This window comes from Cyprinus carpio, chromosome B17, assembly GCF_018340385.1.
Source record: "Cyprinus carpio isolate SPL01 chromosome B17, ASM1834038v1, whole genome shotgun sequence".
NCBI lineage: Eukaryota > Metazoa > Chordata > Actinopteri > Cypriniformes > Cyprinidae > Cyprinus > Cyprinus carpio.
The window spans coordinates 18975756-18992925 of NC_056613.1; the positions used below are offsets into that span (position 1 = coordinate 18975756).

The 17170-nt window shown below is 35.8% G+C and overlaps 1 protein-coding gene across 1 annotated transcript; it reads right to left on the reverse strand.

Annotated features, from left to right (window-relative positions):
- Positions 1-7138: 7138 nt before the first annotated feature.
- Positions 7139-12219, reverse strand: crip1 (cysteine-rich protein 1). Its single transcript, XM_019095611.2, has 5 exons — positions 11995-12219; positions 8310-8404; positions 8021-8078; positions 7491-7543; positions 7139-7396 (listed from the first exon to the last, which is right to left on the reverse strand). Exons 1-4 carry the CDS (start codon positions 12032-12034, stop codon positions 7503-7505), a joined length of 234 nt encoding a protein of 77 aa, XP_018951156.1. The 5' UTR covers positions 12035-12219; the 3' UTR covers positions 7139-7396; positions 7491-7502.
- Positions 12220-17170: the final 4951 nt, after the last annotated feature.

Consider the following 17170-nt stretch of genomic DNA (forward strand, 5'->3'; position numbering starts at 1 on the left):
GAAATTAATTTGGGGAATGTCGTAAGGGTGCACCTCTCATCTCTGTCATTCAGCCAAGGGAAATTCTTCTGTAGAGGAATATAAAATATGAAAAAGGCTTCTAAAACTGTATGCACACTTTCTATGCTATTTTCATAGGGGCTTGTACACTAATGATGGCTGTGGAAAGAACTCTGAAGTGCTTTTTACTACAGTTTAACTTATTGTGTTTCAGTTGTGTTTTTATCATGTGTTTTAGAATAATAAATAAGAAAAAACACAATAAACATGACCATATTTGTAACAGTATTTGGGGAGGATGAGTGTTTTAATTGGTCAAATGATGGCTAGAGGAACAATAAAAATAATAATAATAAAATCTAATATTTTTAATCAGATTTTTTTTCTTGTAGTTGTATGGCGCACACGGAATGTCCACACGGTGGCATCGTTGTCTAAAGTATTTTTTTACACTAGAAAAGCTAGTGATAATATGAAAATCTGCAGGTTAGAAATCTTACAAATATATTAAAATATAAATCGTTGGGTCATTAAATTAATTTCTGAACAGAACTAAGCAAGAGTGATTTTATTTTTACTAGTTTTACAAATCAAATGATAACCAGACTTTAATGATGCGCTAAACTGAGTCTAAACAAACATTTTTATTTTTATTTTTTTGTATTAAATGAAAGATATGTAAAACAGCACATATGTAAATTTACAACTAGAAACTCACATTCAAGGGTCAACGCATCAAAAATGTATAAGTACAAAAACATTTAATAAAATTAAGCGGACAAACTAATAAAAGAAAAATAAAACAAACACAAGGAGGATGTTACAAATTGCATAATACAACAAAATGAAACAATTTTCTTGCTTTTTGACTTCATTTTTGTAAAGGCTTAACTAATTTATGAATATAACAAGCAGAGGAGGGGACTACATTTAAGTATACAATCAATATTTGATCAATATTCTAATACATTTAATCAAATAAAACGAAACAGCGGTCCACATTTATTTTTTATTTTTTGCCTGCCATGGGGAGGCGCTAACATCTGCCAAATAATCCGCCATGATGAGCTCTTGCAATGCAGTTATGTTTCTGTTTTTAGCGTCCATGCAGATGGAAACTAATTATGTTATTTTGTCCAGTCTTTCAGATAAACAAATAAAGATTCATCTAGCTAAATATGGGCAAACAATTCAGAGTAACACAAACAATATGTCATTTTAAGCATTCAAATGAAAGGCTAGGCCTGCGTTTCAGAGTTGTATTTAGCTATGCACGCATATGCAAACTACAAATGTCAGAACAAACTTTGACTCCAAAACTAAACGATTTGTCTTGACGAAGAATTGTCGAGAGCATGTAAAGGCCACCTACACACCACTCATTTACTGACCAGAGCCACCAGTCACACATCTACCACATACTGTGGTCTGTTGATCAAGTGTGTTGACTGTTGCTGTGGATTCAGAGCTGTAGGTACAGAACTCACTGTTGTATTTCAAAGTAAGCAGCAGGGGATTTTGTGAGAGTCAGACAAGAACAGACGAGGTGGTTTTGTGCACATTCTCACTCCCTTTTCCTCCCACTTGGAAGAGATGCTGAGATAAAATGGCCAACACAATCTGTTGAGAGAAGATTGTATTTTTTTACAGTCTTAGACAACATATGGAACCAATCAGAGATCAGAGGGGATCTGTTTTGTCTTCTAGAAGGACTCACAAAGGACTAAGTTTGCACAATCTGCAATGCAAACTCCAGTAAAGTGTGTTCGGAGGAAATTCCAGCAGGCCGTTTGTAACAGATGTGATAGGTTTGTTCATTCATCAATGAAAAGCCAGCTAATCATGAGCCCCGTCGGCTGGACCTGATGTTCCTCTGGGCGATGGGAGCAGCAATACAGGAGAGATGTCTACAGGTTTAAGATTTAGTGTCCCTGCGATTTACTGTAAAGTTGTGGAATCACATTTGAAATGTAAGCGTTATATAAAGAACCTGATACAGATTCACTTAACAGATGTTTGACTGGATGAACCTCACAAAAATGTGTTCAGGTCACATTTCAGGCTAAAATCAAGAAGAAAAAACATTCAAATTGTTTTAAAACCATTATGATTGATTGACTGATTGATCGATTTACAAGTTTTTATTTGATTTTTGAAATATATATATATATATATATATATATATATATATATATATATATATATATATATATATATTATAGAAATCAGACTATATTAAAGAATACACAATGCTTTAAAATGCATAAATACAATGCATAAATAATACAGTATAATAACAATGTTCTCTTTCCAAATCAATCAAAAGTAAAAACTCTATATAAAGGACATAATAAGACTCTTCATTTTCACATGTATCAAGATGCCTGTGATAAAAATAAATAAATAATTCAAATAATAATAATATGTATAAAAAAAAATACTTTTTTCTTGCATGGCTGTAATGCAAACTGGGGGAGAAATGCTTTGATTTATAATGTCACAATATAAGAACAAACAAACGAAAGAACTCAGTGTCCCTACATAAAAATAAACTTTGTTTACTGTCAATAAAATAAATTGTCTTATTTTTGACAGGTTTATGAGATTCTTCCACCTATGACCAGAAAATATCATGTTCACTATTGTTATTAAAATGAAGGTATGCAATGACACACACACACACACACACACACACACACACACACACACACACACACACACACACACACACACACACACACACACACACACACACACACAAAACAACAAAAAAAAAACAGTGATAATCAGTTGTGTGTGTGTGTGTGCGTGTGTGTGTGTGTGTGTGTGCACATTTTGTGGTCGCAGAGTAACCTCTCAGTATTACCTTAACAGGCACATTGCATCTTGGGAGGGAAATCTCAGAAGGTAGTGAACCAGAGGCAAAGCCTTACAGTTAAATCCCATATATATTTACAAGTAGACCCATAATTATAGAGTAATTTGCACCGGATACCATCTTGTTTTATCACCTTCTTAATAGACGGCCTGTGTAAAAAACAATGGGCGGCCTGCGGTGGAGCAGTTCTGACTTTCTCTGCTATCTAAAATATTTTGCTAGTCAATGTTTAATTTAGTTTACAAACTATAAATAAAGACCACTTTAAAATTGTGTTATGTAGTAGCTAACCTGTTATGTACTAAAAAAAGCCACCGTATTTTTGTTCAAACTGAACAAAACAAGTTTAAACTGAAAACCATGATTTTCATTTAGACCAATGTAAAAATGCACTCTGAATAAATGACACAGTTGTTTCACGGCTACGATTTTGTTTAAAAAAGCAGTGTATGGTGTATACTGTGCTGTATTCTAGAGGTATCCTATTTCAAACATAGCCAAGCACTGCATGGATATTATCACATCCGGCCTCTGGGATTTAGCAGGAAGCTGCCCTGTTCGCTAATCAACAGTATAACAGAGACAGATGTGCAGCTGCTCACACCTCACAGGTGCAGAGCTCCGATCGGCCTTCTTCCTGTCTCTCACTCCACTCTTATTAGCACACACTGACTTTCTCATTAAACATGATGAGAAATGTGCAGCTCATCACAGCAGATTGCTTCCAGCATTACTTTGCCATTTGTGAGGACAGACCAGTGAGTGAGTGAGGGTGGACAGAATGAGATGGGACCAACGGGACAGAAAATTTAATTCGACAAATATTATGTACTGCCAAAAGAGATGAGGACCAGATTCAATGGCAAACCACAGCATCTCCCTCATGTCACATTCTGGCAGGGCTGTTTACTATGAATAGAACTCTGTTGCACTTTTCCTGGACAAATTTATGCACTTGAAAGATTTATTGGGAGAACTTTTTGGAAAATTCATTCTATGTTTAATGAAGTGCTGTTGTATTTGTTACAGCTTCTTGGAGTTCTGCACAATGAAAATAATCACAGTAATAATTCAGGCCTTGAATCATTACTATCAGTGATTCAGATTTAACTGCATAACCTCATTCTCATGATCCCTACATATATATATATATATATATATATATATATATATTTTTTTTTTTTTTTACTTTCTTCATATATCTTATACTTTTTAATTAGTTGTGCTAACATCATTGCTATAAATAATAAACTTTGACAACAGATTAAATGGCGTTGGAAGTGTTATAGCTACACTAAAGGGAAAAAAAAAACTGAATTAATGTTCATGTACTTCAAAATCTGTCTTCTAAACTGTATTCATCTCGACTGTTTAGATTTAAATTTTATAGCTGTAGGGACGGATTCCCCGGGAAACTGTTTGTGTATATGCCATTAAATAAAGAAAACCACTGCAATACTACAGTAGTTTAGTTTAAGTTGCTTAAATACATATTTTTCATGTTTTCATGTGATAAGAGCCATCCAAAATCCACTTTTTTATTTGTTATTTTCATTTTATACCACAACCATGGTGCCTCAAACCATTAGATTAATCTGTGTAGAGCAGACCAACTCACTTTATTACAAATAGCCTATGTTCTGCAGCAAGTTTTATGCTTCAAGTTGTGCTACAAATCTTTTTATACTGTCTAAGCAGGTTTCATTTTCTTACATGGAAAATACTGTAACTGAAAAGACATTTGTAGGAAGAAAAACTTTGTGAAAAGGTCCATTTGAGAAGCTTAAATGAAAATAGTGCAGTGGTAAAAATGTCATTTTAAACTGGAATGTGCTGGAAATGGTATGTACCATTACTTGTACCATGTAGTTGGCTACAATCTTTATATGAATTCTGTAACTCTGACTCTCTTTAAAACACATAAAACTACTGTGTTATTCTTGGGCAAATGTAATAATCCCCTTTGGTCCGTAGCATTGTATGACTTGCCCATTTAATGTCAGTAGTAGCTTGACAAATATCCTGTCATAAGACCATTGAAGGAAAGTGTACTGCGATGCAACTCTGCCGAGTAAAGAAAGTGAGAAATTGATATCCTTTACCACTTTAACAAAAGAGGACGAGGCCATGCAAATATAGATTGCTTGGCAGTTTCTGTATTTGAGTATGTTTGCTCAGGTTCATCCCTCGTGCAAGATCCACAGAAGTTTCAGTTCTGTTATTATGGCATCTGAAAATGACAAACAGCCTTGATTCAGTCAGAAAAATCCTTTCTGTGTGAGAAAGTTGCAAGTGTGAGGGGATGGAAGCCGTACAGCTGCGTGATCTCAATTTTATTGCTATAAAAATAGTCGCATTTCATCATGTGTGTGCTCAATGCTTCTTTCTTTGAAAAATATTTTAAATAGCAAACCGGGGAACAACCCTTTCTGTCTGTCTCATTCTCTCATTCCAGATCGCACCATGATAAAGGATCTTTGTTCAGGGGCAAATGCTAGAGACAGAGCTGGGCTGAGCGTTGGCCAAGTCACTGTTGGGTCTTGTTTATGTCTGTTACGATAGTAACCGCTGTCCTCTGACCCGCCGGCAACCATTCTGTGTTGGGTGGTGAGAAGGAGTTAAAGGGGTGTAGGCAGGCACTCATGTCAAATAGACACAGAGTGGAAGTTACACTCCCTTTTATATCAGTCACCTCAAAATGTATGTGGGATTTAGCATGTGTTCATTCTGGTATGTTACCATATAAGGGTATTCTTAATAAACTAGCTTGAATCAATAGTTTCCAATAGCAATAGCAATAGCAACACAAGTGACATTTTATTGGAGACGGGGTGTGTGTCCGAAATCACATACTCTCTTGAGTAGGTACTTATTTTGAATAAGTAATTACTTTGTGACCGCTGAAAAGTATGTTCTGTATAGTATGAATGTAATGTGGACATACTACATTCACCATGTTGTCAATGTCATGTGACCTGCCAGCAAAAGTTGCATCACTTTACTGCCATTCACAAATCCTCTCCCATGCCGTTATGAGATAGTAAAGTGTCCATCGTATGCACACTTCCGAATCTTGCTGGAAGTAGTAAATCATCTGTGTACTTTTTACCTACTCTTTTATGAATACTGTGAATTCGGATATACTTTATTTGTCACATACTGGTTTCGCCCACTGTGTAGTAGGGAAGTATGTGATTTTGAATGCAGCCAGGATGTGGACGTGTCCAGCGACACAACAGAGTTGAAAAATGCTTAACTTTAATCAAATGCAGAGTGACTTTTGGAAGTGACAACCAATAGGAGTAAAGACTGTATCAGTGGAGCTCATGTCATCCGTCTCGGTTACACTTTATTTCGACAGTCCACTTTAGACAAACTGTAAGTAACATTTCACCTACATGTCAACAAACTACCAATAACTTGCAACTGCATGTTTACTAACTCTAATTAGGTATTTGATATTAAGCAGACAGCCTACTTTGTTAAACTGGACTATCAAAACAAAGTGTTACCTCTGCCTGATTGCAGGCAAAATAGGACAGAGAATTTATGGAGAGATTTTAATATTCTGCATGATTTGTATACAAAATGCCAAATGGAATTTAAACTGGTGGCAGTCACAGTGAGTTTGAATCATTGATAGTTCTTGTTGATTACATGATGCAGTAAGCAGTTAAGCACTGTTATAGTTTATATTAAAGCAATATCCTCTGTATAGTGTTCATTATTACACACAAGAAAAGAAATAAGCTGTCAGATTCGTTTGACATTTTGAAATTTTTTGGCAGTACAAGTGAGTTTAAATTGTATCATAATAGACTGTTCATCTGGTTAATGATTTATTGCACTAGCACTGCTGTAGTTTATATAAAAACACTCCCCAACAACAGAATGGTTCTCCTTTAGCAACAAGAAAACAAATCCCTAGTCAAATTAGAATGATTTCTTAGATTTAGCATCTATATATATCATTTGTGATTGCATTTTCTAAAGATATTTCCAGATTTTTAGTCCACTAGTAACATTAGAGCAACAGCATCCGCTATAAATGTGTGGATGGGTCTTAAGACTTTAAAATGAAAACAAGGGTTACAAAATCATGATGCAAAAATATGATGCTATGAGAGATGCATTGATAGGGATAAAATGGATAAAATGTTGTAAAAGGGATAAAAGAATTTAAAAAATAAGACAAAATTTAGTTTACATCTGTTTATAGCTAGTACATATATGAGAAAGAAGTGTGAAGGACAAGCAGAGGAAGGTTTAAATCATACATTTAATGTAAGAAATGTTCAATTTAATTTTAAAAGGGTCTTTGACTAGTGCCCCTAATGAAACATCATTGTGTGCTGCTATAGCAGACAACATTTTAAAAACAGATTATACAAATTAGTACTTTCTAAAACATTGCATGGTTTGGTCATTTTGTCTTTGGTTTAACAATATGTGGCTAAAAATAGTGGCAAATAAACAAAACATAAGCTCCACTAAAACAAGCTTATAGAGTGTGTAAACCTGTAAATAGAAAAGAAAAATATAGTTAGTGCATGTTACATGTCATCCACTGTAAGTATAGGTAAAACTGATCATTTTTATATGTTGAACTCACTTGTGCAATGACCTATTTGAATGTGTGGCTCTCAGTGCCGCCACGTCCAAAACCTGAGGAAAAAAGAAAGATAATTAGGCCTACTTATAATTATATATGACAGTCATTGTTGGTTTTAAATAGAAAATACAGTTTTACCATGTCGATTTGACCATATGGCATGAAATTTAATATTTTGACATAATTATTTGAGCTGGATCTGTTAGCTTAGCAGGCTAACTGATTAGCATGCTGACTGAAAACACAAAAATCTTGATGCTGTCAGAATATATGTAGCATTGATGCAAAATTCAATCATTTAACAACTGACAGTAAGATATTTAGATTAAGTGCCACTGGATAATTAAGAAATTTTAATAAATTCCCTGGATGAGTGAGAAACCATTTTATTGTGGTCAAGTACTGTCCCACAGCAGTCAGTCCATGTGTTTATGAGGTGAAGCACTAATCTATGCCATGTGTTGGTATAGTTGAACAGTAACCCTACAGCACAGTAAAACAGAGCTGTTGGCACATTGGAGAAACTTTACCTTTGGGTCCGAAGAGTGCTGAGTAGCATGGGTTGTTACAATAGGGCTTCCCTTCATGCTGTGGGGTGAAACACATTAGTCAGTATGCAGTACATTAATGGACTTGAACAGGGCTGTTATGCAAGACCTTCCTCAAGACATATTACTCTGACAGACTAACCCCCTGAAGTGTTTATGTATGGTAAAAATATGCCAAAGTTAACTGGACTCCATTAAGTCTGCCTGGTGAATTAATCTATGCTCTGTCCCAGTAAGAGGTTGGCAGGTCGTGTGTATTTCTGTGACTTACCTCTGCATGTGAGCCAGCCGACAGGGTCTTGTTGCATTTCTCACACTTCAGACAGGGTCTATGCCAGTCTTTGCCAAGTGACGACACTCTCTCAGCTGAAACATTAACGATAATTATCATTAATTCAAATAAATATGAAAACCACATATAAATAGTCCAACATGGATTGATTAATGCAGAATTGCAGGACACACTATTCACAAAATTCCCTATTTATTTATTAATTTTTTATGCATTTTTGTCAATTCTTAGCCACAATTTTCTATATAAATTAAAAATTTAAAGGGACAGTTCACCTGAAATGATTATTTTTAATTTTAATTACTTACCCTCATGTTGTTCAGAACCTAACTTTTTTCAGTTGAACACAAAAAAGTGCTTTCTGTTTTTCCCCTCACTATATTTAATAAAAAAGAAAATAAAGTGCAGTGCTGTTTTGGACCCCACTGTCTTTCATTGTATGGACAAAAATAGTTCTTCAAAATATCTTCTCTTGCATTTTGAAGGAAGAAAGAAAGTCATGCAGGTTTGGAATAACATGAGGGTGATTCAATAATGACCAGCTTAAAATTCAAATCTCTTTACGTTTTAAATAAATGTTCTCAAATAATACATATTTGGTTAAGAACTTGTGTAGTGAGAAAAGGAGCCTAATTTAACGCATTTTACTATGCTTAAATTCATTTAGCTGATCAGAATCAGTGCGGAAAAAAATCAGTGCGGAAAAGAAACGTTTAGTTCCATCTGGGCCTGTTTATAACCTCATAGACAACTTGGAACCTACAGGATCACTCATTAGCCTTTAAGTTGTTTTTATAAAGGAGTCAGAGCAATACAAAGTCAATCATGCATGGGAAAATTAGCTTATTTGCAGCCATTATGTAGTTAATTAAAGCCATGATGAACTTTTCATGTCAACAAAGCTTAAGCTGAAATCTTAAGTCTGGCAGATTGCCTCCACAGTCCAGCATGCTGCAAATCTTGTCAGATCATTGTGTTCTCCACTCAACGCAGATAAAGTCATAACAGCGAGAACATGGGTGGGTGTGGACACTACATGCAGGACACTCCCAAAGGAATTCATCCCTCCCTTCCCTTATAAAATGGCCATAAAGAAGTCTTTATCTACAGCCCTCAGCAGAAAGATTTCTCCAAACAACCCTCACGATGAACATCGTAAAAGAAGTGGGAAGGGAAGACAAAGTCATGCGTGCTCGGGTGTCTCCAGTAGGGGAGGTGCTTTTTACGAGGGAAGTTTTGGGCAAGCGTCTACATCTCATGGACGCCAAAGATTTTCTGAAAGCATGACCACTCTAAAAGATGTCAGATTTATGGCTCCGAGAGAAGATTCGTTTGAGCTTTTTGGCATGCAGAAACCAAAGGATGGACAAAGGGCAGATTAACAGTTCCCATCTGTGACGTAAATCTGAAAAATGTGATGAGGTGTTAGCAAAGACCCCAGACACCAAATAATGCTTCATCTTTTATCTAGTAAGCAGAGTGTTGAAGGATAGCACATACACTACATTATTCCCATTGTTATGGACTACTGTGAGCTGCTATAATTGCTTACAACAGCTGTAAAAAGAGTCATACTCATCCCAGCTCAGGCAGTTAGTCATGTCACACTACGGTGGATGATACATGAAGCTCTTTTGTTTAGTACTAGACTGTGAACATATGATCCAGACATGCTGGGAGAGTTGGATTGCAGAATCAATGGTCCATGTGAGAAAGAACATTTTAAAAGGACAAACAAGGCAGAAAGGAATTCACTAGAATGGGTTTGGGCTCATGCAATACTGCCAAGAAAGAGTTTGGTCATCTGAGCCACACCTAAGACAGTAATTACTTAGTTTCCCTCAGCCAAATACACAGAGGACACACTAATCTCTCTCTTAATGGCCTTTATCAATATAAAGTGTCCTTGACTGGGTGTCTACAACATATACAACATAGATTTGTAATCTGAAGCTAATTTATTCTGCATAGCATGTTTTTCCCCATAATATTGTGAAGAGTAAGTAATATATATATATATATATATATATATATATATATATATATATATATATATATAAAATGTTAACATTAATATTATTACTATGTAAAATTTTATTTTAAAACATTGCTTTGTTGGTTTGAGCCTCTCAACAGAGCAACACTGAATACTGAACCAATGGTGAAAGTTTGGGGGCGGGACTATCTGTTTGACTGACCAATAGGAGAAGTTCTTTGGAAACATGTTTGAAATGGTTATTATTTTTGCAGATCATTCCAATGATGATAGAAATTACACAATGTACTTTTACATCTGTTTAAACTTAAAAGGAATTACAAATAAGTACACCCACTCTCTATTTGTGGTTATGGCAAAGCCATAAAATTGTTCTTTTGATTATGCCTTTGATTATCTAATCTATATCTTATATCTTGATTGTGGATTTTTTTTGTCTCTTTCCATGTCTGAGGGGCTGCGGTTGTTAGATTACTTCCATTCGAACATTAAATAAGACAAGCACCAGGCACGTGAGGCAATTTTGCATAATGGAAAAGATACAGGTTTAGAGAAGCACTATAATTGCAAAAGCAGAATGTGTCATGATGTGAGATGCCGAATGAGGACCATATGATGGAATCTTTATTGTTGATTCAGAGGATATGTGCTTATAGGTTCTGTAAATAATAGATAAACTTTCAGTGAACTGCTGATTATTAATTTTACATACTGAGAAGGTATGATGTGCTATACAGACTTTGTGTTTCAAAGTGTCTGAAAGAGTCTAACTCCACTGCTTGATGATAGAAACCTGCCAAAAACTGCCCGGCATGTTTATATTGGCAAAGAAAGTACAGTAAATTAGCGGCGAAGAAAAAAAAAGAGCGGTGGAACGAATGGTCAGTTAACTGAAAGGACAAAACCCAAGCCCAGATTTGCAGTAAAGAGAAAGTCTCAAAGGAGATGCTTATGAATGAATTAAGGCTCTGCTCAGAAACTTAAGAAATGTACACATTAGTTTTTATTTTCCATACATATATTTTACCAGTTTCTCTGTTTGAATATGAGCCAAACAGTAAAGTTCTTTTAAGTCACGTCTTGTCGTGTTGCCTTCATGGTACTGAAAATATTTAAATAGTTTGGCTGAATACACAATGCAAACAGGTTACTTTACAATGTAAAGCACTGACGTTATCATTTGCATTATTAGTCACTGCTGTACTATCTGCTATTTCTGTTCTTATTGTTTCTGTATTATTATAAATATTATTAATAAAGTACACATTTATAGTATGATATGTTTTTTAGTTTTTTTCTAAGCAAACATAAGCTTTGCTCTAAGCCCAACAATGCAATTCTCCATTAAGTCTAAAAAAACTTAATGCAAACGCTTTTTTTTAATCATATTTTTTGTTATCTTGTTGCAAATGCTTGCCTGCACAAGTTATGTGTAAAAGCTGTTTTGCACAAGTACTAACAGGAAACACGGTCACATGCATTAGTTGACAGCAACCTTCCTGGTTATTCCCTCGTGCTGTTGCTTTTTCAAACCAGTTTACATTATTTACATCGAATATTATTAAATTGTATAACAGCATAATAGTGCACTTTAACTTTCTTTTCGTTCTTTTGCTATTTATTAAAAGTAGCATGTATGTAAATATAAATATTTCACACGAGTCTTACCAAAGTAAACTTCCTTCTCGCACTTGGGGCATTTAGGCATGTTTGCGGTGATTTAGTTCCTCGGAGGAGAAAGTCCTGCTTGAAGAAAGTTGAGATGGAGAGCAGCAACGGTCCACCTGCACACAGCCACGCCTTTGGTTTGCGCTCATCCACTCTGCAGCCTTATTTATAGTACTGTGGAAATAGTTTGCACACGGTGATGGGAAGAGAGAGAGAGAGAGAGAAAGAGAGAGAGAGCGGGTGAGCGCGTACACGAGAACGCGCCTTATTTCATCATACGTAAGCTGATTTTCTGCGGTTTTTCCGCTTTGTATTCTGGCTTTTTAATTAGTTTGCAGACAGGTTTACAAACACTGGAGGCTCATTGTTTGTGGAAATAACCTTTTGCACTGGACGCAGGTTGAGTTCTGCTTGTTTGAAAGGAATAGAAATATGATCCTGTACTCGGTACAAACTCATTCACAGATCAAAGAGCCACATGACGTGGAATGTAGGTGGAATCTGATGTCATCATCAAACAGTAATATGCCAAACACGCTGGTCATCACTGCTTTGTGTTTTTAAAATGAGAGTTTGTTTTCAGACATAGAGCAGTGTACCTGAACCCAGCTGGCTTACTATTCACTCTTTCACAATTATGAATATGAATCTGGCGCATTGCACACACCTAGAGAACTTTGTGTAGGTCTTTGAGTGACTATTTGTGGGCGGATGTTGTAAATGTCTCTGTGTATTTACGTTTAGTAAACAGCATCAGTATCTGACAGATCAAACATTTCCAGAGAGTATAGGTGTGTCTCAGCCCAACCCTTGGATTGATAAATGTACCATGGCAACTGCTCAACATGTTTTCAAGTGTAGTGAAATGCATCAATGATGTGTGTGGATCCACGCGCACGCACACACACTGTTTTATGGGGACATTCATAGACGTAATGGTTTTTATACTGTCCAAATTGTATTTTTTATCCCCTTACCCTTATCCCCAGAAAACTTTCTGCTATTTTAGATTTTCAAAACACTTCATTCTGTATGATTTCTAAGCTTGTTTCCTCATGGGGACCAAAAAATGTCCCCACAACGTCAAAATTTACTGGTATTACTATCCTTGTGGGGACAATTGGTCATCATAACATAGAGAATACTAGGTACACACACACAGATATTGATGTTATTTTATGGCCAGGTAATTTTTTTTTTCTCTAGCTGCAACTTTTTATTATTTTATTGCTGAGATTTGTGCCATGTTTTTTTACTTTTTTATTATTAATTTTATACACAGAAAAGGGTGTACATAGCAACAGAAAGCAATGATAAACACATGTATCAATACTAATAAAATAAAGTACAAGCTGAAAATGAAACCCTAATAATACTAAAAAACTAATAATAATTATAATTAAGAATAAATATATGAATTATATTCATTATATTTTTTAATCAATAACATGACACCTTTGTCCAGATTTAATCATTGATTTACACACACACACACACACACACACACACACACACACACACACACACACAGACACACACATACACACATGAAATGACTTCTCTCCTGTTCTATTATCAATATGTTCTCAGTTTCTGTATTTAGATTATTTTTTCTTATATGATGCAATATAATATTTTATAATATTTTTTCTTATATGCAAAACAATATTTGTACTGAGCATTAATGGAGCAACAGAATTTGTGTGAAAATAAATCATTAAAGTCATTTATTTTGTTTAAAAATCTTATAAATGTACAGTATGAGGTGGCAAGGGGCACCAGCATGGGGCAAAAGACAACATTGACACAAATACTTCAGCTAAAATAATGTTTTTATTTTTAATAATGTCTAAGTTAATACTTGTTCAAAACAATCTATTGGCTATTTCAATCTACAACTTTAAAAAAAAAAATATATATATTAGATCAAGTAAGCACAGAATCAACTTTTGCACCCGCGATCGCATCAAGGTTCAGACAAATTTGCACATGTATCTTGAAAAGCAGATGTTTTGGACAAATCTAGTGGTTTAGAGGAAAATTATATCAAAGGCACCTTTAACCCTGTTGTATATCAACATTTTAATGATTAAATGAATGAATACATTTTTTTAATAAATAATAATTGTGATGAAAACATGATGTGTACATTTAACATAGAACTCCAAACATGCACATGAAAAACAATGTGTCACAGAGTGTTGCTGTACAGTGTATATGTTTGTACACTGAATATAAATATATATTTGATGTATGATGAATATGAAGGATTAATGTGCCACATGTGCTCTGTAAATGGCTGCGTCCTTCGCTCTGTCCTGTGTTTGATTTATCTTGACAGCTCTACCCACAGCTGATCCATCAGCAATCTCCTAACGCTATCGTGCCACCCATGTTTACCCAGTCATGCCAGGCCACAGTTTCATCTCAGCAGACTCCAACTGCCAGCAAACAGCCCACCCGCTGTTTCATCTCGAGCAGTGTAACTGCAGTTCTGTTCACTGGGCTCTTCCCCATGTAGACACTGTGAGGTTCACCATCAAGGATTTTCCACTGATCTTTATTTCCTCCCTCTGTTGACAGTAGATCCAGCAATCCGCGCTGAGAGATAATTTTTCCTGCCCGTCTCTTCCAGCTCTATTATCATTGCCTGCTTACCAGCACCAAAAACATTATCTGATCTGAGCACCCGCAGTACACACTTCCTCTAACTGTTTATTTTTAAACAACATGAAAGGATAAACCTTTAAAGTTTGTAGATTGCCTAACATAAGCCTGGCTTAATAATTCTTGGTTTCAGTGTTGGGAAACTGCTTTAAACCTGTAGCGTGCCAAGCTACAAACTAATATTTTAAAATAGCTCAGCTATGGTCAAAATACTCTTCTGGGCTACCGAGATAGTGACATACTGTATGTCTCCAAGAGTTCTTCATCTGGAAAACATCTGTTGTGTACAAACATCTGATAAACATATTTAAAAAGCAGTTTTACATAACCATAGACATTTGAAAGACATTTTGTAAATGTCTTTTTAACATCTTACAGGAAAAGTCTTGGAGGCAGATGAGCCTCCAGATCAAAACATGCACATAAAATAGATGTCTTCGCGATTTATGTGTGCTGTCAGGATACAAATGTAAAAACCAACACAAATAACGAAACAAAGGTATTTAACATCTATGGGTTATAAATAATTTATTCTTATGTGGCTCTCTGGAATACTTGATTCTGAGTGGCAATGGTGGCATTCATGGCCCCACTCATTCAGTTAGAGAGCATAGACTATAAAAAAGTTTGACGACTTGTCGCCAATTTCTTCTAATGTAGAGAAGTGAAGCCAAAATGTTTCTGTCATCTTGCGCCAATGTCATCATTTAGAACCTGATGTTGCACAGTAATAGTGATCATGAGCTGGAGCCGCAGTATCAAAATCCCGCCCAAACTTCCACAGACCCAATCACAAGTAAGCAATTATGCTTGCGATTTTATAGCATCAAATAACTAAAAGCAAACTTACTAGAAAGTCGAACAGTTGAAAGCATGTTAAGAACTTCCCAATATGACGGGACCCATCTTTGGGAAGTGTAATTAGATTTTTTTATTTGTTATTTTTTTTAAACTTTGGTTTACATCACACTTGTTTACATGGAGAGGGTGGGGTTTATGACCTATACTGCAACCAGCCACCAAGGGGCGATCAAATTATTTGGCTTCACTTTTCAGGAAGTGTGAGGCACACTGGGTAAAAAGTCAGGCTACTTCATGAAAATTTCATGCTAACACTCAAATTTGGTGCACACCCGGCTTCATTTGAAATAGGAATTCAGTTCGTTATTTGGAAAATGTGAACTCTGTTTTCTGAACTCAGGTTTGCATCCATGAACTGTAGGCTTTGTCTAGGGGTACGGTTCATGCGAACTCCGGTACTGTATGCTTCTGATGTGAACGTAACCGTACTAAATTTGATATTAATGACATATAAATTGGCCAAACTGTATATTTATGCATTTACTCACTTGCTTTCCTGACAACCGTGACTGACACACTACAACAGAGAGAATATTTAGAAAAAAGACTCCCCATGTTCTTTTGAACCTTTGCATTACAGTCGTGACAAATAGATGCATATACTGTTGTGTGTGCCATTCTTTGTTTGGAAATTAATCAAAATGTTCAAAATCCGAAGGACAAAAATTAAGCGAGCAATCATCCATTTATTTTGCCATCTCTTATAACTTACTAACTATTTTTTATTTACTAATAACTGAGTTTTCCCTGGTGGTGTGCTGATAGACATCTATAACAACTGTTCAAACAAGCTGATTCACTTACATGAATCAGACTTTCCAAAGCTGCTTGAGAACGAACTGAGTTCACATGCACTTAATTATAGACTCAGTTTGCTCAGAGCTACATTATTTTGTAAAGCGCTGAGCTACAGCCAGCCTACTGAAAACTGTAGATACGTTTGTTGAGTTATTCTTTCATTCAGTTGCTCCACAACACTGCATCTGTCTATGAACAAAACATTCATACCTCTCCACGGGAGCACTACTGTAATTTGTTTGGTAACAGATATTTGGCGTTAGCAAACTGGAGTGGCTCAACAGATCATTACTTTAAAATGACGCTCTTAAAAAATAACTTGATTCCTGTCGTTATGCTTTACAAAAGTATAGTAGCATATCATAATTTTGTCGTAATCACAGATTGTTTTGTAGGCTATTTGTGGGAGCCCATTGTCAGTGTGATAGATCAGGGTGTACAGAAGTGAAAAGGAGAAGGAGTGAGTAGCGAAAACAAACACAGACGTCTGTGATTAGGTAATCAGGGTCTGTGGAATAACAGTTTGTTGGACTGAACTCATCACTGCTGAAGACAGAGGGAGGGCTGGGAAGCAAAGTCTTCTTTTTGTGAGCTGAGAACAGACAAAATGTTACAGTAACACACACACACACACACACACACACAGAGTCTGCAGACCTTGAGGGCGATCCTTTTATTGCCCCTTATAGTTACATCACATGCACACATAACAATGATGATGTCAGTCATCTCTGGAGGACATTGAGCATTGGGTGGGAGGAGATGTTGCCAGGGTTACTCTGTTGTGGGCGAGTTTGTATCCTTCTGATCGACAGCTGAATGATGATTATGCTGTCACTCAACGCACCTT